Source organism: Carassius carassius, chromosome 40 (assembly GCF_963082965.1).
Source record: "Carassius carassius chromosome 40, fCarCar2.1, whole genome shotgun sequence".
NCBI lineage: Eukaryota > Metazoa > Chordata > Actinopteri > Cypriniformes > Cyprinidae > Carassius > Carassius carassius.
Window position 1 is genome coordinate 22208011 of NC_081794.1, and position 26022 is coordinate 22234032.

At 35.1% G+C, this 26022-nt stretch overlaps 1 protein-coding gene across 6 annotated transcripts in view; it reads left to right on the top strand.

Moving 5' to 3' along the window:
• cyth1b (cytohesin 1b) overlaps positions 1-26022 on the top strand; it is a 62269-nt gene that overhangs the window by 11205 nt on the left and 25042 nt on the right. The window contains exon 1 of one of the 6 annotated variants that reach the window (XM_059532623.1): positions 322-724. The exons of 1 other annotated variant lie outside the window; for it this stretch is intronic. In XM_059532623.1, coding sequence (XP_059388606.1) covers positions 646-724 — 79 coding nt within the window. In that variant the 5' untranslated portion in view covers positions 322-645. 4 more of the 6 variants (XM_059532618.1, XM_059532619.1, XM_059532624.1 and 1 more) reach the window with 4 other exon arrangements.

Consider the following 26022-nt stretch of genomic DNA (forward strand, 5'->3'; position numbering starts at 1 on the left):
CAATCTGGGAGCATGTGGGTTTCAGAGGGTCTCAACCTAGCACAATGCACACGTGTCTGCAGGCGTACATTTATAGATGATTATGATCTCGTGATTCTCCATGAGTAAACATATACATGCCCTTCAAAACCACGCATGGCTCAGATGCCCGAGATGGTTGAGCTCTGACTAAACTGCCCTCTGTGCTTGTGGGAGTGAGTGGGGAGGTGTTCATGGGAGGTGTTGATGAGCTTGTGCTTATGTCTATGTAAATCATTCAGCTATTTCAGCACCACAGCAGAGACTTTCCAATAGAAATCAGTGTCACAGACACAGAAAGCTCTGGATGGTAAAGTGGCAGTGAGTACGAAGAGAGAGAGAGAAGGAGGAGAGACAATACAAGGAGAGAAGTCGGTGAGTGAGATTGCAAGACCAGCGCACATTGGACTGGAGAGCAGCGTTGTGGACCTGCGCTGCTGTCAGAGGAATCTGTCAGACAGCGAAATGATATATGATAAAGACAAGTGTTACATAAAGTATCAAGATTTTTAACAAGTTCTACTTTTGCACAAAAGGGGAAGTAGCTGGTGTTTTCTCTCTCATCGCTCACAGGGACTTCTCACAATCGCACTTTCATATTCAAAGTGAGACGGGGACGGTTGAGATATGGGGACGGTGAGCGAACTCTGTGCGTCGAGCTTCCAGGCGTTCTTGTGTCCCACAGTTTGCCCAGCTCCTCCAGCAGGTGGGTCTGTCATTATGTGCATGTGCTGAAAAAAAAAATGGTGTAGGATTTCCTTTGAAGCAATTTTCATTCAGAAATTGCAAGCGAATTTCACAGCAAGTAACGCATTGAATTAAATGTGACGTTTTGAATTAGAATGACTGAAATGGTATTTACTCCAATAATCTTTGCTTTATTTACAACTTTAAAAAGTCATTGTACGGTGAAATCTGAGACTTTTTCAGACTGTTTAAAGTGGTTATGAAATGCATTTTCAGATATTTATATTATGAAGGTTAGGAGGTTAGCTTATAAAGTTTTCTTCACCAAAAAGTTAAAATGAAGAGTTTACATGCAAAAGCCTCTAAGTGCTGTTTGAAATTTCCTTTTGAAATGAGCGTCTTTATTAGGCTCCTATGTTTAGGTTTAGTAATTTCTCTTTAATAGCAATGAATAGATTCTTTTCATTGCCATTGAAGTGAAATAACCGAACATAGACAGAAAATTTGAAATGGTACTTTTGCATTTGAACTCTTCAAATATTTTATAACTTTTCATTCTTTGTCAAACACACTTGCTGATAGCCTTCATACAGGGCAGAGTGCCATCATAACAGTGCCGTTATGCTACGGGCATCCCAAATTCGAACCCTGACTCAAGGACATTTCCTGATCCCGCCCCTCTCACTCCCACTTCACTTCCTGTCAGTTGTGATCTGTCCTATTGTAATAAAGGCAAAAATGCCCCCAAAAAAAAAAAACTAAACAAAACAAACAAACTCCGTTTTAAAGTCTTTCAGAAACCCACTGCTGGGACTGGTGAACTTCACCACTACCTATCCACTCTTCACACAATATAATAACATTCTCATTAAAACATTAACTGGTACACTTGACTTCTTAATTGTAGTATATGCTGGCTTGATGTTTATTCCAAACACAATTAAAGATTATAAATACATGTATTTTCTTGCATTCCCTCCAAGGCACAGCCTTAGATTTCTACACAAAGAGAGTTGAAATAACCAGCAGCCAAGTTTGCGCATAATTAAGAAAACATTCCAAAAATAAACTTCAGCCATGTTTATCCAACAATTTGATGTTTCAAATAAGTATGCACAGTAGGATCAGTCTTGTGATTGAACGACAGAGATGAGTTTTTAAGAGCACACCTACTCGATTTACAGTACATATGAATGTTTAAAGGGTGTGTAGAGGAAAATCGTCATGATTTGAAATAATAAAAAAATCATATTTTAACCTTGGGAGGAGTTACCTTTGAGGAATGAATCTCACAAAACATTTTTATTTCCATTTCATGACCCCTTTGATGCACCCATAATACTGGAATCATTTGAGATCTGAGTAAAATCACGTGCAGCTGCATGTTATCAATCTAGTGTTGTTGCCGTGGTGATAAACAGTGTTCCTAGCTGGATCATAGAAGTGATGGATGAAAGACGGAGCTGCCGTCATGGTCATGCAATGTGAGACAAATCATTTGTTTTGTTGATAGAGAGTTGCTGGGGTGTTAGAATGAAGGTTTTGATATAGTTACTGTTGGAACACTAATAATAGTGTCAGCATATGTTCACCTGTTGCCAGCTGACCTTCAGTCATGTCCTCTCTCTCTCTCTCTATATATATACTGTATATCTATAGTAATACGATCAGGTTTCACTGTGGACTTAACCTGCACTGTTCTTTATGTGCTGAGTCTTGCATGCTTCTGTTTATTTGTTGGTTTTAGCGCGCTCTGTGGGTTTATGTGTGTTTGTTGCTCATCAGAGGTTTTGTGTGAATTAAGTGTTAGAGCTGCTGAGACAGTCACTAAAGGAGAGGAGGAGAAGAGAAACTGTGAGAGAGAGGCAGATGAAGGGGTGGGACTGGTGAAGATCCTATTCTGGGTTAATTTTGTTTTTGACATCGCAAGAAAAAATCAGTGAGGGGTGTAGTTCAGTGACATTTTATGTCGGATAGATTTTCTCCGTTTTCTTCTTTTTGAAATCTGTCAGAATTCAATGACAAAATCCCCTAATGGCCCTCTAAAGATACAGATTTGAAAACAAATGCCTGTTTGGATAGACTTAATGGTTGGTTGTTCATTGCTCAAGATGCTTAATGGAGTTCTCACTTGTGTTTCCTGCAAGTATAAACTTTGTCTCACATGTTTCTCCTACGATAGATACAAATGAGTTGGTGCCATAAAGTAAACATTCACATTAAATTTAATCAATTAGCAGACGCTTTTATCCAAAGCGACTTACAAATGAGAACAATAGAAGCAATCAGACCAACAAGAGAACAACAACAGTATACAAGTGCCATGACAAGTCTCAGTTAATCTAGCACAGAACCCGTAGCAAGTTTTTTTTTTTTTTTCAAGAATAGGATAGACAAGAAAATGTCTGTTTGTATAGGCTGGTGTACCCCAAGGTGCACCAACAACAATATAACTATTAGTGTCAGCACTAATATATGATAACATGTTTATTGTAATGTTGTCACTTTAAATGCTTGTCAGATGGATTCTGATTGGCTCAATGTTTTTATCATACATCAGCAGAAACTGTTGTAAAAGTGATTCAAACAATATTGTTCCGCCGTGTCTGTATTATTAGTTATGGTGTAGACTTACTTCTCTGTTCTCACAGAATTATATTTATAGTTACAGTTATCAGTGATGCGAACAGAATATATAGCTGTAAAATAACTTCTAGATATAGCTCAGATTTGTTGGTCGTTTTGCATCATTTGAAAAGTTCTGATAAATGTTCATATTGAAAATGTTTAGGTTTAGATTAAGAAATTGTTCAGATCTTTGTTGAAACTCTATACACGGACACATACACACAACATAGCAAATGTTGGACACTATAAAGACACTTGTTCTGATTTTAGATGACTCTTATCAGAATAATATCATCTGATCATCACTGGTAAAGTATTTATTTTATTATTTACACTGAAACTCTAATATGAGTATGTTCCAAGAGTGATTTGATCATTGAGATTTTTTACTGTTCATATCATATGAGTTTGCATGATCCAGACAGTCTGTCAGTCTGTGTATTAGTGGTTTGATTTTTCAGCTACTTTCTGCAGATTACATAGTTATGCAAGTAAGTTAACATTCACTTAACCGAATCATTCAAAAACACTGATTCATTCAGCAACAAAATATTGTTAATTTGTGCTGTTGATATACATTGGTTGTTATTTGCCTTACCAAGCTGTATTTGCTTGGTAGAGCAATATTTACAATATTGTTCATAAAATATAAATTACTCAATGGTAACTTCTTATATATTGCATATTGAAATGTGCTAAATATAATATACATTCACTGAAGCTATACCCTCGTTTCTTTGTTCTACATTTGAAAGAATGTACTTGATTAATTTGGGTAAGGCACAAGAATTAAGAGTCTGTCATACAGAAACCATGACTTTGTTTTCTTTGTAAAAACATATGCATGATGTGATTCCATTTTAGCAAGTCATTTGTCATTGTCAAATAACTTTTTTGTTAAAAAATGGACAGAAAATTCAATGCATCCTTTTGCATGCTCTTCCATTTCTCCAGAGTTTGGCAAACTCCAGTGTTTTTCAATCCAGTGAAAAAGGAAGTCATTTACTTTGAGTATATTAAGGGCTTTTCCCACAATGACACTTGAGAATCAAAAAGACAAATATGTTTGTCAAGCTTCTCTCCTGTTCAGCACAGGATGTCACTCAGTTCAGTTCGATTTTATTTATGTAGCCTTTTAGAATTCATAAAGTGTACAAAAAGTGTTTTCCATGAAACATTCTGTAAACTGCTCAGAGAGGAGTGTCAGAGTAAGATTATACAGTGAAGCAGACATAATGAATAAGTTCGACTATAGCTTGTGACCACAATAATAATAATAGAAAGACCTATTTCATTAGACATTTCACTCTAGGCTGATCATTATCTTAACAAAAAGCTTCACATAATTAAAACTACTATTGTGTTTTATCATTAGTTAAAAAACTGAACTAATGTGACTAAAGTGACCGATTCTTGGAACACATCTGTATTTTTTTCTTCCACAGGAGCAAGGTGCAATTGTGAAAGGCCCATTAAATGTACCCAAAGCTTTTTACTGTGAAAGTGCTGGTGTGAGAGTCTATCTGTGTATACTGAGAAATCAGGCTCTTAAAAAAAGCTTTAAGTGAGTGTACTTTACTTAAAGTTCACTCCAATCAGAAAGAAGGATGGTAAGAAGGCTGTGGCTCAGGAAGTGTGAACATGGAAATGCGAGAATGGAGAAGGATTTTGTTAACCATTGTTCTTGTGTACAATAGAGTGTAATAATGAGAGGTTCATCTCTCATATACTTTTATTCACACGCAATGTGATTCAGACATCACGGGCGACTCACTCATTTCAAATTCTAATCTTGATGAGTCAGTAAGTTAATCAACCGTTCTCTGAATGAGCACTGTTTTATCACCACATCCAAAATCATATGTGGCTAACTAAGGAGTTTTAATGTCTGTATGTTTGTGCTGTACAATTTTAGTTTCTTAATGAAACTAAAATTTCTTAATGAAGTATACCTTAGAAGAGCTGATTTCCTGTACACAAACCAAAATATTTTTTCTTAGTTAACCTGCTCGTGTGCGTAATGCATCCTGTTAATGCATATTTGTAAAACCTTTTTTTTCAGACACACACAGGGGACAGAATTGAATTATTTGATCTGAAAGGTTTTTTTTAACTTATGGTTGCTGCCACTTATCAACAACAGGAAAAAATAATTTGGTCATGAAGAATAGTCATGGAAAATGTGACTGAAATTGTGTGACTAACACTAAAAAAGGGAAAAAAGTATGAAATGACCTCTTGAAATAACCTTCCGGGTGCATCGCTGTTAGATAGTTCTAGAAAGTTGGAATGAGAATATGTATGCTTGTGAAAAAAAAGAAAAGAGAAAAAGTGACTATAGTGTAAAGGGGTTATGAAGAGGAGAATGAGTGTGTGAGCGGAGAGAGGTGTGATATGAGTGAAGTGACTCATTTTTGGACTGTGAGCCCATATTATTATGCTGGAGGCAAGTCAGTGCTGCCCACTCATGGATCTCCCATGATGCCGGTGTGGTGGCCCACCAGTTCTTCTGAGGGAGTCACCGTCTGTGATGATAAACAGTGAAGGACAAAACAAATCTTATTTAAATCTCAAATCTCATCTCTCTTTCAAGCTCTTTTCCAAAACCTAATGAGCTGCTTCAGTGCCTACAGCCTACACGAGCAGCTGCTTTATATGACAGCAGACTGGAATTGGACTTGAGTTGAGTGATTTTCAACACTTTTCAAGAATTCATACAAATAGTAGTTTGTATTTGTAGCTCTTGGGTGATTCATCAATTCAGTAATTGTTTTCAATACATGGTCGTCATGTTAGGAATGGCACAAATCTTTAATTTAATTTTGGAACTTTTTGAACTCATTGAAAAACATTCTACATATGAGCTGAACATGTGAAAAGGTATATTTTAAGAGATAAATTTTGGAACAGGATTTAGTGTTGCAAAGTTTTGGAACCGAGCTTCTATCTATAAATCCTTAAGTTTCATTTTCTAACTAGTCCTCCGGAGCCTCTTTCTGAACTCTGCCATAGAGAATGACCAGCCACAAAATCTATTATTCTTGGGCTCTCTCCTTTTATTGCATCTTCTTGACAAGTTAATATTTAACTCCTGTCCCTAAAATCTGACCCTCATTCTTAAACCTTATCATCTCTGATCTCCATCCGGGATGAGCGGTGACGAGAGTAAACCTACACAAGGTAATTTCATCTAATACAAATTTCCTTCTCTGTCAGAGTTTTAAAGGAGTAGTTCTAAAAATAAAAAGTATATCATTATTCACTCACCACCATGTCATTGCTATCCCTTATGACTTTCATTAAGTTATACAATAGCTTTCTGTGAGGAATGGACTGAAATGTATTTTATTTTTAATAATCAAATAATCTTCCATTTCAATAAGCAAAGAATCATGGATTTTAACTGTAATTTTAATAAACAAAAAAAAAATGACTCGACCGATTCAAGAAATATGTCTAATGGTGTTTGCACACCAAAAGTGAAATAAATTATTCAACCGCAAGTACATTAGCCTACATACAAAGTCAATGCAAACTCACGAATAGACACAAATTTGCTGCGAAATCGCGATATTCGCCACAATTGCATCTTCCGAGCAAGCTGAAAATTTCTCGCAAGGCAATCGATGAAATAGATTATAGACATGTCCGGTTTGACATATCTGGTTGTATTAGAAAATTGTATTTTTAAATTGTTTTTTATGTTTTTATTTGTGCCATTGACGTGAAAATCATCCCACAAATAAACTCAACCTTCAAATATTCATTTCGTGGTTGATGTGAACGCACTTTTGTTTTGGTTTTAATACAAAAGCAAGCTACTTTATCTTATTGCTTCAAAAAACTAAAATTGCACGGTTCATATGGACCACTTGTATGATAACACCATTTTTGGAGCTTGACACTCCCAATGCTTCACTTTCACTATATTGAAAAGTCTTCAAAAGAGCGGCCAGGATATTATTCAGAATATCAGAATATCACAACTTCATCTGTTGTGTTTCACAGAATAAAGAAACTCATGTACTCATTATTTACTTTCATGTGAGTAAATAATGACATCATTTTCATTTTTGGGTGAATTATTCGTTTAAGCCAAGTCTCTCTTTGACCTTATGGAGCACCCCTGCCATATAGGCCTTAGGACCATGGTGCCATTTTAGGACCATTTTAATATGTGGACTTGTTGGGTTCTGGAGCTGCAGCTGTCAAAGCAGTGAGTAATGACATCATAAACACAGAGGCAGCCTCTGGGCTTTCTGCTACTGTCTGACGCTTTGCTCTGCTCTGCTCCAGACTTTATTGGAACAGGCCATCAGCATTCCGAGCGCTGCCATGACTGGTTCTACAGTATGTTTGAAATGAGGAAGAATACCTCCTATTACATATATATATATATATATATACACAGTATAAATGTAGCTAAATCTTGACACAAACTATTCAGAATGACTGTTTTATTGGAAGATCATCCTTTCACAGATGTATTACTCCTGCTGTCACCTCAGACTCCCGCAGAGGATCAGGAGGATTTATTGGAATAGTATCACAAGTGCTATAACTTCTTAAATCAAAATATCAGTTCTTTACAGATGGGCAGGTTAATGTTCATTCACCTTCGGGAATTAATGGCAGCTTTCATTGGACAAGTCCCGCCCATAAGGCAGTTTGACCGACATGTCAAACAACCAATAACAATTTGTTTTGTTCCTCATCACGTTTCGAGGCGTGGAAATGTTGCCAAAATAACAGACCGGTGTGTAAAACTCTCGGACATATTTGAAAGATTCTATGCTGCAAATTAAAAATATTTCACATACTTTTGGAAAGCCAGCGTTTTTACTTGATCCTGATAAGCGCTCGTCGTCACAGTTGTAAACATGGTGGATTTCTTCTTTCGTGAGGGGGTTTGTCGCCCCAGTATCTTTGTTTCCAGGTGGAACATTAAAGAACTCGTGGAAATCCTGTAGAACTCAACCAATCTGATGACGACTTCGACACTCCTGAAGTGTTTCCACTTTTGTGTCCCATATGCACCAGACGTTTAGCCAACGGTCCATGGGCGTGACGTCTGAGGCTGAGACTTAATGTTCATTTAACCTGCCCACTTCTGTTGATCCGTATGTGTGCATCTAGTGTGTCACTGTCCTTATGTTAAATGAATTTTGTGGCTTTGCTCTTGATTTTGCCCTTATGCACTTTTGTTTAAAACCCCCAGATAGTTTTTCTTTTTTATAAAATGTCATCTCAAACTGTAATGACTCATAATCGGAACATTTGAAGAAAATGTCACATTGATCAAAACTGACATTAAAAACATTTATAAGACGTATCAAAAGATGTCTATTTCAAATGAATGTTGTCTTTTGAACTTTTGAACGTTATATTTAAAAAGGAAAAGGGATCTTTTAAATTTGAATAATATTAATAATAATACCTGTCTTTCTGTGATATTATATTTTATTCTCTTCCTTCAGTTTCATACTCTTGGCACACTCAGCATGGCTCTAATTGTTCAGCAAAATGTATTCTTCTGTTATTTCTTTACTGTGTCCATGGAAATGGTTTGTGCTCTGAATCGTTCACCATGACATGGAGAGCATTAGCATAATTCAGCTGCCATCTTTGAGAGGGCGATTTCAACAGGTTTCTTATTTAATCGTGCAGCTGTTGTGTTTGCTCTGACTTTTAATTCTGTGCTGAAATAAGAACAGCCCACCAGGCCCTTGTGATGCAAATGTCCGCACTGACCTCAGTCGTCACATGACTCCACACATATGGACTGCTTAGATACTACCCATGATTAAGTTTGTTCTCAGTTGCTTGTGTCGCGGAATGATAGTGTTTAAATGGTTAAGAGTGAGAGATCTGATGCTTCTGCTATGCTCTGTGGGATGATTGAAGAACATTATTATTAGATGTATCTGTATAAATCATTATATACAGAGATTAGGATCATGTCTTTCTTTTTAAACGCCACATATTATCTTTTGATGCAAATTATCATTGCCTTGCCCTCTGCCACAACAACTCACCTGTTCTCTTTTTCTCATTTAGTTTGCATTTCAAGTTGCATATCCTTCTCTGAGAATGCAATCATGTAATGCATTGCAACAAGCCAAGTAAAAACCCATCCAAAATGGAAGATGAAGCAAGAGAAATTATATTAATTTCATACTTAAAGTCAGCGTGAAATGAAAATGAAAATTTCTAAATATGTGTCATTGATCTGATTGTGATTGGCTCAGTCCTTCATTTTTTAACATTTGTTTTGTTTAAAATGTCATACCTATACTACTATAGATCTCCTGGGGTAATGACAGATTCTCTCTGGTGATGTATATCATATTTTTCCAAACATTTAGTCCACTTAAACTCCACCCTTTTTTTTTTTTTTTTTTACTACATCCAATCAACAACCAGTGGAAAGTCCCACCCTACAGTTTTCCAGTCATCTGTTTTATTCTGATGTACTTCACAATAAGGAAGAAAATATCTGGCACTGCTTCGGTTTCATTGTGACTTAAAAAAAAGACAATAGTATAAAAATTATCAATAAAATAGTTGAATCTAACTGTAGAATATGTATTTTTATGCTTTTTAAAGTAACATACCATTAGCTTGGTGACATGCTAATGGCAAACATCATTGAAACAGTACTGTGTGAATGAATTTTAAAATCCACTTCTGTATCACTCACAATATGAATATGTCCTGACCCAACCATAGTGGATGGAATGACCTTTTTTTCTACAACAACAGCCTTAGCAACACTTCCTGTGTAGTAACATCTGCAATGAAGGGCAGATCTGATTTTATGAGTATGTATGGCATCTTGATTCGTTGAGCTGCAGATATTGTGAACTGACCTCAAAAGTTTAAATGCTGTTCAGCTTTAATAAGATACTTTGATGGCTGTCTCATTTGGCATTTAAATCCAGCCTTTAAAAGATAAAAGCTTAAGTTATTTGCTCGAACCTGGTTTTTAGTAATTTAAAGGCAGCAGTCTGAGAAAGGACGCAGCATAATGGATGTTAAAATGAAATGCATTTTTAAATATGTTATATAATTCTGTTATATATGTATGTTTGCCACACACACAGATACACACAACATAAAAAAAATCTTACAGACTCAAAACTTTTGCCAGTGAAAATATTTCTGAATGAATCCACAGTAGAATAGTTTCTCATCTCCAAGCAGCGCTGTTTCTGAATAAATCAGTGTTTTGGAATGAATCAGTTCTGTAAAAGATTCAAATTCATTTAAGCTTTATTAGCATGACTGTGTAACACAATGTTGCCAAAGCATTAATGTGTGTGTGTGTATATATATATATATATATATATATATATATATATATATATATATATAATAAGAAACAATAGAAAAAAAACAACATAGATAATAAATCAAATCTAGATGAAAAGATAAAGTGAGTCAGTTCAGAATTAACCATGTTTAACACCCAACATTGTGAATGGCTAACACAAAAATGCAGTTGTGTTGTCATCTCCAAGTATGAAGGGTATTGTGTCTATGTCTTCCTCTCTCTATTTCTAAATCATGGTTACTTATGTATTTGGAGAGGATTTTTCTTTCTTTAAATGGATTAATTAATAAATAATTGCCGAATTTAGTGGTTCTGTTGGGTTAAGAAGCATTGGAGTTTATTTTGAAGGTCAAAGTGTGTTTTTAGTGATTCACTGACTCCCTGATGAAGCCAAGTTCACTTGTTTTGTTCCCGAATGAATCATAAATGAAATGCTTCAATGAAGGATTCGTTGACTCATTTGTAAATTCATATCATTTGTCGCTACCTACTGGCGAAACTTTGTTACCAGTATAAACAATCATTAAAAAATTCCCCGTTATTAATAGACAGACTAGAATAATTATAAATATTGTTTATTTAGCCAATAATGTAAGAAGTTTTATGCAATATCTATGACTATATGTATTTTCTAATTACTAGAACGTTGTGATCAATCAATTTTTATAACTGGTTAATGTTCAAGAGCTATTCAGTGTTTTAGTCCTGCTTTGGCTGAGAATACTGTCCTATTCTATTTCAATTTTGCAGATGTTTTCAATTAATATATTCATTAATATACAGCACTGAGATCTGTTTGGCATTAAGTTACGGGACTTCAGAATTAGCTGGGGTGAGTTTAGTGTTAAGGTTGTAAGGTGGAAATGATATTTAAATGTATTCAAGGATTGTGATTAAGTCTCACATCTGCTTTACGTTAAACAGAAGACTCTGTGTGCTAGAACTGGCTTCTGCTGCACACACACACACACACACACACACACACACACACACACACACACACACACACACAATCAGAATACAGAATCAGCATGGTGAATCGGAGGAGTCTTGTCCGTGTTTTAGCTGTGTCTGCTGGGCAAAGCAGCGTCAAGTAAAGGCACTGCATCTCCCCGAGGAGTCTCACCTCATTTCACTTCTCTAGTCTGTTCTCCTGCTCAGATGTGTTTCCTGCAGTTTCAGAGAGCAGGGGTCCTACATCAGAGTTCAGATAACACATACTTTCTCTTCAAAGGCAGTATTCTTTTTTTGTACACAGATCAAACAACAAACCCACATATATATATATATGCATATATATATGCATCAAACCATCTACACTTTTTTTTATCTTTTCAGTGCACCTGTCGTACTAAACTCTCCCATGCTTCTTCTGAGTTTCCTCTTTAGTCATTTTTGCTATCATTTATATAAGACCTGAATTTTAAAAGCTCTGGTTTTCTTTATATCTTTTTCTCCTTTTCCATAATGCAGAAACATATTTGAAGAAGCCATGATTGCCCCAAAAAGTATGAACACTGTGGCACAATCAGAATATTGGTATGTTAGTCTGACTGAACCAGGCCACACAACAACATCGGCTCAGCCAGTGGTGTGGATTTGGGGCGTGAACAGCTGTTTGATTGACCAATAGGAGGCAAGGAGAATGTTTCAGAATCTGTTTTGTTTTGGGGCTGATTTACATGTAAAATGTATAAATGAATTGAACATAAAAATAAAAAATAGTTTAAGAATGCTTCTACTTTTAAGTATTAAAATAGGGTCACAATAGGGTCAAATAGTTATATATTTATAAAAAAAGTGTTATATTATGTATACTATTAAAAAAAAACACATGGATATAAATTTACAATTGTAAGAAGATTCCCATTCCTTAAAATGGGATTATTGTAACATTTAGTAGTATTAAAAATTATTATATTATGCATAATAAAATACAATATGTATATATATACAGTACAGACCAAAAGTTTTGGAAACATTACTATTTTTAATGTTTTTGAAAAAAGTTTCTTCTGCTCATCAAGCCTGCATTTATTTGATCAAAAATACAGAAAAAATGTAATATTGTGATATATTATTACAATTTAAAATAATTGTTTTTAAATTTATTATACTTTAAATTATCGTGTATTTCTGTGATGCAAAGGTGAATTTTTAGGATCATTAAAACATGATCCTTTAGAAATTATTCTAATATGATGATTCATTATCAAAGTTGGAAACAGTTCTGCTGCTTAATATTTTTTTCAGAACATGTGATACTTTTTTAGGATACTTTGATGAATAAAAAAAAGAAAAAGAAAAAAAAAGCTGTTTTTAAAATATAAATATTTTGTAATAACAATATATACTACTGGTCAGTAATTTGGGGTCAGTAATTTTTTTTCTTTCTTTTTTTAATCAATACTTTTATTCAGCTAGGATGTGTTACATTGATAAAAAGTGATAGTAAAGAAAATATATTATTAGAATATATATGTTATTTATTTTGAATAAATGCAGTTCTTTTTAATCTTTTATTCATCAAATATATTAGACAGCAGAACTGTTTCCAACACTCATAATAAATCAGAATATTAGAATGATTTCTAAATGATCATGTGATAGACTGGATGTTACATGTGACACTGAAGGCTGGAGTAATGATACTGAAAATTCAGCTTTGCATCACAGGAATAAATTAGTGTTTTTTAAAGTATATTCAAATAGAAAACTATTATTTTAAGTTGTAATAATATTTCACAATATTACTGTTTTTTTCTGTATTTTTGATCAAATAAATGCAGGCTTGATGAGCAGAAGAAACTTCTTTCAAAAACATTAAAAATAGTAATGTTTCCGAACTTTTGGTCTGTACTGTATATATAAATATATATAAAGAATGTATTCTCTTGCTTTAAAATAAAATATTATTTTTAAAATATAATTTTTTATTCACCAGATGGTTTTTATCCTCGCTTATGTTATCCTTTATACCTTAATAATTTCATGCTAATTCATTATTCACAGTTGTAACTAGTAGGTTACTGTGTTTCATTATTTCTCTCTGACTTTGGGATGAAATATAACCTGGACATGTTTTCATGCATTTTACCCGTCTCCTTCTGCAGTGACTTTCAGTACAAGCCATGTGCCATTTCTGTGAGGCATGAAGGAGGAGAGGAAAGTACATGAGGTGACAGAAAATTACAGAGAAAAAGAGAATGTACCGAATTTGCTGGAAATGTGACGCCTTTGAAAAATTACATAGCACGAGCACTAATATTACCTCAGGGTCAGTTATTGTGTTATTTTTGTTTGGCAATGTTTTCTTGCCCTGTTTTCCTGCGCATGCAGTGCAGAGAGGGAGGGAAGAACATTACCGTTTCTATTGTGGATTAGGTTGTGAATGAACAGCTCTCTCATCCGACTTTATCACTCCCATTCTTTTCTACCAAAATAGCTTTAATAAAAGATAATAGAGCCTTGATAGAGATTATTATAAAGCCATTAGCTATTACAAAAAATCCTGGATTCAATAATATGTTCATTATTTTCTAATCCAGCACCAGATTTACTGTGTGTACTTTTTATATTTCAGTGTTTATAACTGTGGTCAACACATGCAATTTAGGTCTTGTATGCAGCCATTCTACTCTTTGGGTTAAGATTAGAACCACATTAGATGTTTGCTAATGATGTTAAGTTTAATTGTAGCGCCTTCTGGTGGAATAAATATGCTACTGCTTAACTTATTGCGTTATACACTGTTTTTATACAGTCTATGGTTAAACTCTGTATAAATGTTGAAAAAAGAAAAAAAAATATGAAAGCAACATGATGCATTCAGTTAAAATTAAATGAGTCTTTGTTTAGCCAATTTGGAATTCATCATTCAGTAAATGCAAAAATGTCTTTCTCTCAGCTAATCAATTCTGGGCAGCTAAAGTTTTTTGTTCAGTACATTGTCAAATTTTTATTCACACATAGATAATGCAATGCGGATTCTGCAATCTCTGCTTCTGAAGAAGAAAACATCTTGCAGTGCAGTGATAAAATGTGCAATAGCCTTATACTGATGCACATGGACCTTAATAATAGTGACAGTCAAGAAACTGTCATCTGCAGTAAAAAGATGACTAACTAACAACAATGGAAACAACCAACATAAGCAGAGTCAAACAGCAAAGCAATAATCGTGTAACAGTAAACATAATTTATTCATGCTGCACTGAATGCTGGGAGATCGCAAAGCCTTAACAAATCATAAAATATGGTTCAATATGAAACTGTTTGTTCACTCAGCTGTATTAGTGAAGCTAGGATCAAATTTTAGGGGAATATTCTCTCTAATGTAGAATTCAAATCTTATTTGTGACTCGAAAAGCCTTGCATGGTATATAATATACAGTATAATAATTTTGAGGAATTTCAATGTCTTGCGTCTTGTATCGTCTTGAGAACCATAATTGTTTGGTTTGTTTTCTGGTTGGGTTTGCCTTCATTTGAGGTCAAAGAGAGTGTAATGGACTTTTGTGCCTTATGATCATGTGACTTATGTTACTGTGTGTGTCAGTTTTGTGGCACAGTGAATGTGTGTGCTCAATAGGAGTAGAGGACGTGTTTTTTTTACAACTTCCTCTCATAGTGCATATGAAGGGGACAGTACAGGAGTCGCTGCAGGGAAACAGTGCATTCTGGGACACTTTATTGCTGTGGAAGGGTAGGTGAGAGGATGCTAAGGGGCAGATCTTGTGAAGCTGTTAGTGCTAGACTACATTGCTGGCAAGGGCCATTTCAGTGTCACCATCAATAAATATTGAAACTGTGACAAGTTATGGTGCATTATTATAATGCACATCAAATAATTAATTATGAAAATTTTCCCATGTTAGATGAGAAAAGCTTGTGCTGCCAAAAGTGTAATAGAAATTCCATTGAAGAGAATTTTGTTGTGAAACATAATATTAGGAAATGCTTCAAATCTTGAAATCATCTTCTTCTCACTTCGCAGTGAGTGTCATGGAAACAGAGTTAAATTTAAACTGTAAACACTTTGACTTCTATTCGATATGCTTGGGGGTATTTTGCTTCTATTTTAATATTGTTTTATTCAAAGGATTTTATGGTCTTTGTATTTCTCTCTGTGTGTGTGTGTACATGATTGTGGTATTGTTATGAATCTACCCACACATTTAAATTATTTTGCTTAGAATTAGAAACTTAGTAAGCACTTGTTGCCATGACAACTGAAAGTTAACAAGTATCCAAGCATCTCAGTATTGTCAGACATTTTTCAGTCCTGTAATTTTTTTCTATCACTAAACAAGTCTCTAATTTTCATTAAGGCAACATTTATTTTAATATTGTTAATTTTTATTGTCATTTAAAATAACAGTTTTCTGCTTTAATATATTCTAATATTCCTGTAATGCAAAGCTCAAAAGAGCTTTTAATTTTAAAAATTTTAATTTTATTTTTTTTAATTTACTGATCCCAAAATATTTAAACTGTAGTTTATATTTAGTTCATTTATTTTATGTATTCATATATTAAATTAAATTATTATAATTTTTTTTTTAATCCTGAAACTTTATATTACAACCCGAATTCCGGAAAAGTTGGGACGTTTTTTAAATTTCAATAAAATGAAAACTAAAAGACTTTCAAATCACATGAGCCAATATTTTATTCACAATAGAACATAGATAACATAGCAAATGTTTAAACTGAGAAAGTTTACAATTTTATGCACAAAATGAGCTCATTTCAATTTTGATTTCTGCTACAGGTCTCAAAATAGTTGGGACAGGGCATGTTTACCATGGTGTAGCATCTCCTTTTCTTTTCAAAACAGTTTGAAGACGTCTGGGCATTGAGGCTATGAGTTGCTGGAGTTTTGCTGTTGGAATTTGGTCCCATTCTTGCCTTATATAGATTTCCAGCTGCTGAAGAGTTCGTGGTCGTCTTTGACGTATTTTTCGTTTAATGATGTGCCAAATGTTCTCTATAGGTGAAAGATCTGGACTGCAGGCAGGCCAGGTTAGCACCCGGACTCTTCTACGACGAAGCCATGCTGTTGTTATAGCTGCAGTATGTGGTTTTGCATTGTCCTGCTGAAATAAACAAGGCCTTCCCTGAAATAGACGTTGTTTGGAGGGAAGCATATGTTGCTCTAAAACCTTTATATACCTTTCAGAATTCACAGAGCCTTCCAAAACATGCAAGCTGCCCATACCGTATGCACTTATGCACCCCCATACCATCAGAGATGCTGGCTTTTGAACTGAACGCTGATAACATGCTGGAAGGTCTACCTCCTCTTTAGCCCGGAGGACACGGCGTCCGTGATTTTACAACAAGAATGTCAAATTTGGACTCGTCTGACCATAAAACACTATTCCACTTTGAAATAGTCCATTTTAAACGAGCCTTGGCCCACAGGACACGACGGCGCTTCTGGACCATGTTCACATATGGCTTCCTTTTTGCATGATAGAGCTTTAGTTGGCATCTGCTGATGGCACGGCGGATTGTGTTTACCGACAGTGGTTTCTGAAAGTATTCCTGGGCCCATTTAGTAATGTCATTGACACAATCATGCCGATGAGTGATGCAGTGTCGTCTGAGAGCCCGAAGACCACGGGCATCCAATAAAGGTCTCCGGCCTTGTCCCTTACGCACAGAGATTTCTCCAGTTTCTCTGAATCTTTTGATGATGTTATGCACTGTAGATGATGAGATTTGCAAAGCCTTTGCAATTTGACGTTGAGGAACATTGTTTTTAAAGTTTTCCACAATTTTTTTACGCAGTCTTTCACAGATTGGAGAGCCTCTGCCCATCTTTACTTCTGAGAGACTCTGCTTCTCTAAGACAAAGCTTTTATAGCTAATCATGTTACAGACCTGATATCAATTAACTTAATTAATCACTAGATGTTCTCCCAGCTGAATCTTTTCAAAACTGCTTGCTTTTTTAGCCATTTGTTGCCCCCGTGCCAACTTTTTTGAGACCTGTAGCAGGCATTAAATTTTAAATGAGCTAATTAAGTGGATAAAAGTGTAAAATTTCTCAGTTTAAACATTTGCTACGTTATCTATGTTCTATTGTGAATAAAATATTGGCTCATGTGATTTGAAATTCCTTTAGTTTTCATTTTATTAAAATTTAAAAAACGTCCCAACTTTTCCGGAATTCGGGTTGTACCATGCAGAATAGTCAGACCAAAATGACCCAGAATTGATGCATTTAATCATCAGTAGGCTGGCGTGTAAGTAGTAACGTGTTGAATTATGTGTCAGGACGAAGTAAAAGCAAGAGTGTGTCATTATGGCAGCCTGCTACTTGAGAACAGCATGATTTTTCCTCAAGTGCTAGCTTGTGAATATGTCTTGATTTGTAAAAGAAAGTGTCAGGTACATTTTTCTAAAACTCAAAAACAGCAAAAGCTTACAGGTGGGTTTATCACGGTGGGCCTCTCTGCAGTATCTGCTTTAGTCCGTGAGGTGGAAGACAAGAGGGGCTTGTCTTATAACACTAGTAGATTTGATTTGACATACAAGCTTTCTTTTCTTTAGTACTAAGCCAGCAAGTCACTCCCTTTTAAACATGGAAATAATCATGAAATGTCTTTCATATCCAGCTGACAAAGAGTGTGACTGCAACCTCATTGTTTCCCCCATGAAAACACATATCGTTTCATTACTAAATTACTTTTTGGCTGATTATCTTTGAGAAAGATTCCCTGTTTTATTTATAGTTTTTAGTCATTTCTCAGCCCACGTGTTAATAACGCATTAATTTTACTGGTAAACACCAGGCTGCGCTCAATAGAGAGCAGCTGGCGTTTGTCATCCACACTCTCTTCTCTGATGTAACCCACACAAACAAAACTTCATGAGAACGATGTATTCTTTGTGCATCTAATACTGTAGACACCGGCCATAGCTGCATCAGATTTATGAATATGAGATAACGAAAAAGATGCATGCTTTTTCCAGTAAGACATGAAAATGAATAAATTTCGCAACTCCAGGTGCTGATTTTTCAACTTAAATTCACACTTATTAAAAACTTTGATGTACTTTTTTGGCTCTTTAAGGTCTCAAATTAGTTCCACATTTGTTCTTCAGCAGTCTTAAAGGGTCAGTAAACGGCCAAACAAAGACTTGTTCACATAGTGCTCGGTCATCCTGTATTGAGGATAATCAGCCATCGGTCACGGTTAAGATGTGACCAATATCCTCCTAGGGCCAAGAAGAGAAAACAAGCCTCTGTGTGTAAAAGTAGCTGGAAGGCTTGAACATCCCTCAAACATCCTGAGTCTCTTCCGTCTGCTCTCTTTCTATCTTTCAGAATTTTTAGGCAGCAGTTATAAACAGACCTAAGATTTATATGCAGCTTTTTATAGAGCATAATAAATATATATAATTATGCAGTTTGTATGGAGATTATATTCTTGGAAAAAGTTTGAGGTCGTGAGATTTTTGTTTTTGTAAGTTGTCTCTTTTGCTAAAGCTGCATTTATTTGATTAAAAATAGAGTAACAGTCATATTGTGAAATATTAGTATTACAATTTAATACAATTTATTTATATTTTAATAGATAAAATGTCATTTATTTCTGTGATGCTATGCTGAATTTTTTAGTAGTCATCACTCCAGTCTTCAGTGTCACATGATCCCTCAAAAATCATTCTAATATGTTGATTTGCTGCTCAAGAAACATATCTGTTGTTGAAAACATTTTGAAAACACATTGAAGATATTACATCTCTTTGAAAAAAGCGTCCTCCAAATGACTAAACATAAATGTAAATGTAAAACAGTTTTTAATATTTTTGTGGACACTATGATGCATATTTTTCAAGATGTGTTTGTGAATAAAAAGTCCAAAACAACAGAATTTTCTTTTTAATATATTTTTTGTAACCGCATAAAAATCTTTACTTGTCTTTACTCTTGATCAATTTAATGTGTCCCATATATATATATATATATATATATATATATATATATATATATATATATGTGTGTGTGTTTGTGTGTGTGTGTGTGTGTGTGTGTGTGAACAAAACACCATCAAAGAAAGTGCACAAACTGAATTTTGACAGTTTTACTAGTTGCTTGTAAAATAATAAATATATATAATTAAAGACACAAATTGAGCATAGAGCTGAAACCAAGCAATAAAAGGCATACCATTATGTTTTGTTATATATATATATATATATAATAGCAATGTGTGTTACTTACAAACGACAGATTTAAGGAGTTTGTACAGTCCTTTTTTAAATGCATAAACCTTTCCTCCCACAAGTGTCAAAATTGCCTGCCACCCTGAATGAACTGCTCTCAGAAAAATCAAGAAAAAAGCCACGTGTGGGTTGTTATATTGATACTACCATACTCCCTAAAATCTCCTATCATTTTTAAGATTTTATAGATTGCTTTTCGTGAAATGTTTTAGTGTATGTGTGTGTGCACGCACAAAATAAAAAAATAAAAAAATCCTAGCTTGACGCTGATTGGTTCGTCATCGCCAGGACACGCCCCGTCTGCGGAGTATGAGGGTTTCAGACAGTGACATCCGGTCTCTGCTGTTACTGCGAATACTTTTAAACAGCCTTTTCATCTCAGGTTTTTTAGACGTGGTTTTCGGTGCAGTTCAAAGCAGTAGTCATCAGGTTAAAGTGTAAAAGGTCTGTTAAACCTCCAGCAGGGAATTGCTCCGAACACAAGTGCAGCGCATGAGCTCTCTGTGATCATGGTGCTGAAATCTGAGGATGGAATCGGTGAGTGGATCTCATATAAGTTTTCATATTTGCAGTGGCCAGTGTTGTTTACATATTTTTGTGGGTTGGTTTGTGTCTCCTGTCATTTGGGCTGTTAATGGAAATGGAGTCCATTGATATGCAACAGGTCCATTCTTTCTGAAGGGAAACGTGTAACAATGTTTGTGAATGAATCATTCGTTCGATTCGGATCATATTTGTGATTCGGATCATATTTGTGAGTCATCCGTTGTGCTGCGTTTTCCAACAGCAGCGTTCCGTCGTTAGTGTTCAATGGAACTTTTGGGAAACACACCACTGAAATATTTCACGCTGTTTTTTTTTTCGAGTCAACATCACAATGAATATTGAAAGTGAAAGTGAAAGTGAAGTGACATTCAGCCAAGTATGGTGACCCATACTCAGAATTTGTGCTCTGCATTTAACCCATCCGAAATGCACACACACAGAGCAGTGAACACACACACACACTGTGAGCACACACCCGGAGCAGTGGGCAGCCATTTATGCTGCAGCGCCCGGGGAGCAGTTGGGGGTTCAGTGCCTTGCTCAAGGGCACCTAAGTCATGGTATTGAAGGTGGAGAGAGAACTGTACATGCACTCCCCCCACCCACAATTCCTGCCGGACCGGGACTCGAACTCACAACCTTTCGATTGGAGTCCGACTCTCTAACCATTAGGCCACGACTTCCCACGACAACCAATGAACCAATGCTTTGGTTCATTGGTTCATCCCAAACCGAGAACCAATGCTTGAGCTGATAACGAGAGACAATCTGACTCTGCTTGGTGAAAAGTTATTGTATTGCATAAATAACGTACTTACAAATAAAAGTTAAAGGGAATTATTTTATTATAAAATAAACGTAACTGATTCAGCATTTTTTTTAAACTGCTGTTTGAAATGAACAATTGCTCAAAATGCACAAGAGAATGATGCAATCAAAGAAAGAGTAGCTCAGTTTTTTTTTTAAGTTTCTCAGTAAAGTAGATGTGATTTTTAATGTTTGATTGGAGTCTTTTTATTACTCTTTGCTTCTCTCCCTTTTGTCCATTCAGATGTGAGTTATGTATGTGTGGACACAGAGCCCCTCAGTCTCGTATGAGACAAACAGGATGCCCTGTTCAGAAATAGCATGGTCACACTACTGACAGACATAATGAACTGATGAGAGAGAAATAATAATGCCCTGATGTTGCATATCAGTTTGTTAAAGAATGTTTATTTTCAGCTTTATTATCTTGATTTAGGTTTTATTCTACATTCTTTATAAAACCGGATTAAGGAGCCTTAATTTCAGCTGCAGTGAACACAACTGTTTTACACAACCTTATTTGTATGTAGTTGCCTGGTTTGTGCAATAGTAATCACATATTAACTGAATTAAATAATTTTCTTGTGGAAATGTTTTTTATTTGATTCCAAAATGCAGAGAAATTTTGAGCAGCTTTAATTAATGTGGATGTAGGCTTTTTTTTTCTTCGGTAAGGAAACCAAAGGTTTTCTTGCTGAGCTTTTGAGCTATGAAAACAGGTTGCTGATGTTAGAAAATTGGCCATACGTGATTGTGCTTGGCTTGCATTTATATTGTGAGCAACTACTTTTAGGGAAAACTGGACAGTATAGCGCACAAACCACAACATGCCTGAATACAAACACATCCATGAAGGAGAGGCATGTTTGCTCTCTGCCTTTTTTATTGTGGATGGAATAAGACTAATGCAGAGCAGAACAATAAAGTCACTTCCGTGTACACAGTCTTCTTTCTGTTCCTTTTTTCTGAAACATGTCTTTCAGTATTTTTTTAATGCTTCCAATGTTGTTTTTCTGTAGTTTGTGTTTCTGTAGTTAAACTTTTTATTGACCTGTCAGTTTTAAAACTTGCTGACAGTTTTGTCAAAATATAATGCACCTGTTCTGTTTAAAAAATAGATTCAATATATTTTTGTACATTTTGATTGAATATTGATTAAACATTTTTATTTGAAAGTTTATCATAATTTGTCAGAAATTGTATTTCTACACCTTTCTATAATTATATTGGCTAAAAACCCTGCTTTGCATTCTAAATATTAACAGTTTTAACCATTGAAAATTTCATATTCACACATGTAAAAATGTTACATGTTATTTTATAAACCTATTTTTATGTAATGTTTTTTTGGGTCCATAAGATGTTTACAAATATTTAATGCTCACCAAGTCATTTGATCAAAAATGTGGTTAAACAGTAATATTGTGAAGTATTACCATTTAAAAGTACTGTTTTGTTTTGTATTTTAATATATTTTAAAATGTAAATTATTTCTGTGATGGCAAAGCTGAACTTTCAGAAGCCATTGCAGTATCACATGATCTTATAGAAATCATTGGTGCTCAAGAATAATTGTTTATTATTATTAGCAATGTTTTACATAAAAAAATATATTGTGTAATGAATAATTGTGTAATATAATTTAGTTAAAATTGTGATAAATTAAATGGCCTCTAGAAATCTTTTGTGACACTAAATGCCTTTTCTATTCAGCAAGGATACCTTGTATTTATCAAAACTGACAGTAATGTTAATTTCTTTAAATATATATATATATATATATATATATATATATATATATATATATATATATATATATTACTTAATCCAACTTTTTAAATATAGAGCACATTGAATTAACACATGGGGCAAAATTCTGTACAGCCACAGTGTGGAGCTCTTGAGTGTGCTGAAATGAGTGTGTGTGCTGGGGGAGGAGACAAGAGGAGAGGGTTACAGAGAGCGATAAAGAGAAAGAACATGAGGAGGAGAGGAGGGGGTCATTTTCAGAAACAGCAGAGTTTGTGCCGAGAGCAGAACAATCGAGATCTCAAACTGGCCACCTCATCTTCCAGTAACATCACTTCCACTCACACATGGAGCGCTGGAGATTAATGGAAGATCTTGTGAGTTAGGCTTCTGTTGGTATTTTTTTGGGTGACAATAACACATGAAGGTGCATTTATTCAGCTTAATGGATTAAAAAAAAAGTACTGGGAAGCTGGAATTGTGAAGGCTTAGAACTGTCATTCATCACTACAGGATAACTTCTCACAGGTACATTGCTATTTATATTTTTTGGCATTTTCAGTCATTTGTTGACATTCATAATTTGACTAATTTCTTAAATGTAGCAGTGCATGTGCCACATCTTATAAATCGAATGCACACTTTGACAAACCAATGGCAATTTCTGTTGCAGGCCTGTGGATGGCTTTTCTCCTCACTAGTTGAATAGTCATCATAGATTGAGAGTCAGTGTGACATCAGGAAACTCGTGGCAGCCACAGGACTTGTAGCCTGTTTAGATGGAGGCTTTGTATGAGCTTCTGGGATGAGTTGATTACGCTGTTATTCTGATCTTTGGCTTGTGTTCTTCAGCTGTCTTTCTTATCAGTGTGTTTGCAGAGACAGTACTTAGACTGAGCAAGTGGTGGGTGTTCTTGTATTAACTGATGTTTGATACATACTAAGCTGCCTTCTAAGGCCTTAAACCAGTGGTTTCCAATTCTTGTCCTGCAAATTAATTTTCTGCCAGCAGGAGGCGCTTTTATAGCAGAAGAGCAGTGCTCTGTTCACAAATGCTGCTTTATCAGGCATTACAGGCAAGATGAAATGAAAATGACATCGAAAATGTTTCTGTTTCCTTCTGAAATACAGTGATATAAAAACATCCCGTTCCGGTTTTTGATTTTTAATCATGCATTGCTCATATTTATTCAACAAAGCTTTGGTATCATCCAGAGTATCATCCAGAGTATCATTTGAGAGCAGTGGCACTAGCGCCCCTAAGTTCTACCGATGGTGGCGCCAGGAGCAGATTTGGTAGTGCTGGTGGGTTGGTGTGTGAGGTATTCAAAATAAAGATCATTAAGGTCATTTAATCATAAAATTACTATTGTTTTTCATGAATAAGTGCAGTTACTAATAATATTTCACATTCATTTGTTTATTTTTATTTTGTTTATTGTTTATACAGATTTGACAGTAAAGCACTAAGCTTGAGTGATGCATAACAACAGTAACGGGTGCAAAATTTCCTTTTTATAGACAGAAAATATATATATCTTCCCCTCTTATTAAATGTACCATTATTTTTCTAGCAAATGGAACTGACCAACTTCAGTGATTGTGATTAGTAGCAAATTTAAGAAAAGTTTGACTACTCTTCATACACAAAAAAAGTGTAAAATTCGGACAAAATCTGATTTATTGATGATTTGATATTTTATAATAGTTATTTTATAATGTCAAAATATAGAGAAAAGGTAGAAATTAATGACTTATAAGCCAATAAGTGCTCCTCTGCTGCTGTCTATTGGTTATAATTGTGATTTGATTTAAATTTTTTACATAAGTGTTTGTTTATCACAAAGTAGGCTATATTTTGTTCATCCATTGAAAAATAACATTTAAACTGAATCATCATAGAGCTTTAAAGTGCTGGAAATAGTTGTGTGAAATGCTTGAAAATAATTGAAAAGTGCTTGAATTTCTCTCTCAAAAAGTTGTACAAAACCTGAAATGAATGATATAATGCATTTTACTATTTCTACCAGAACACCATGGTTACAGTTAGCGTTACCGCTTCTGGTTTCCTGACGTATGTCCTGACGCTGTTTATAACAGAGATTTAAAGGTGCTGGTCATATAATTAGAATATCATCAAAAAGTTGATTTATTTAACTAATTCCATTTAAAAACTGAAACTTGTATATTATATTCATTCATTACACACAGACTGATATATTTCAAATGTTTATTTCTTTTAATTTTGATGATTATAACTGACGACTAAGGAAAATCCCAAATCCCGAAAATTAGAATATTGTGAAAACGTTCAATATTGAAGACACCTGGTGCCACACTCTAATCAGCTAATTAAATCCAAGCACCTGCAAAGGCCTTTAAATGGTCTCTCAGTCTAGTTCTGTAGGCTACACAATCATGGGGAAGACTGCTGACTTGACAGTTGTCCAAATGACGACCATTGACACCTTGCACAAGGAGGGCAAGACACAAAACGTCATTGCCAAAGAGGCTGGCTGTTTACAGAGCTCTGTGTCCAAGCACATTAATAGAGAGGCGAACGGAAGGAAATATGTGGTAGAAAAAAAGTGTACAAGAAATAAGAATAACCGCACCCTGGAGAGGATTGTGAAACAAAACCCATTAAAAAAATGTGGGGGAGATTCACAAAGAGGGAACTGCAGCTGGAGTCAGTGCTTCAAGAACCACTATGCATACTCACACAGACATATGCAAGACACGGGTTTCAGCTGTCGCATTCCTTGTCAAGCCACTCTTGAACAACAGACAGCATCAGAAGCGTCTAAAGACAAAAAGGACTGGACTGCTTCTGAGTGGTCCAAAGTTATGTTCTCTGATGAAAGAAAATTTTGCATTTCCTTTGGAAAGAGAGGAGAGTAGGGATGCACCGATTCATTTGTGAGACACAGATAGCAGGAAGCGAACAGCCGTTGTTGTACTGGCGCACAAATAAGAGCCCCCTTTCTGCGCGCACTAAAGCTGGGGTGCCATGT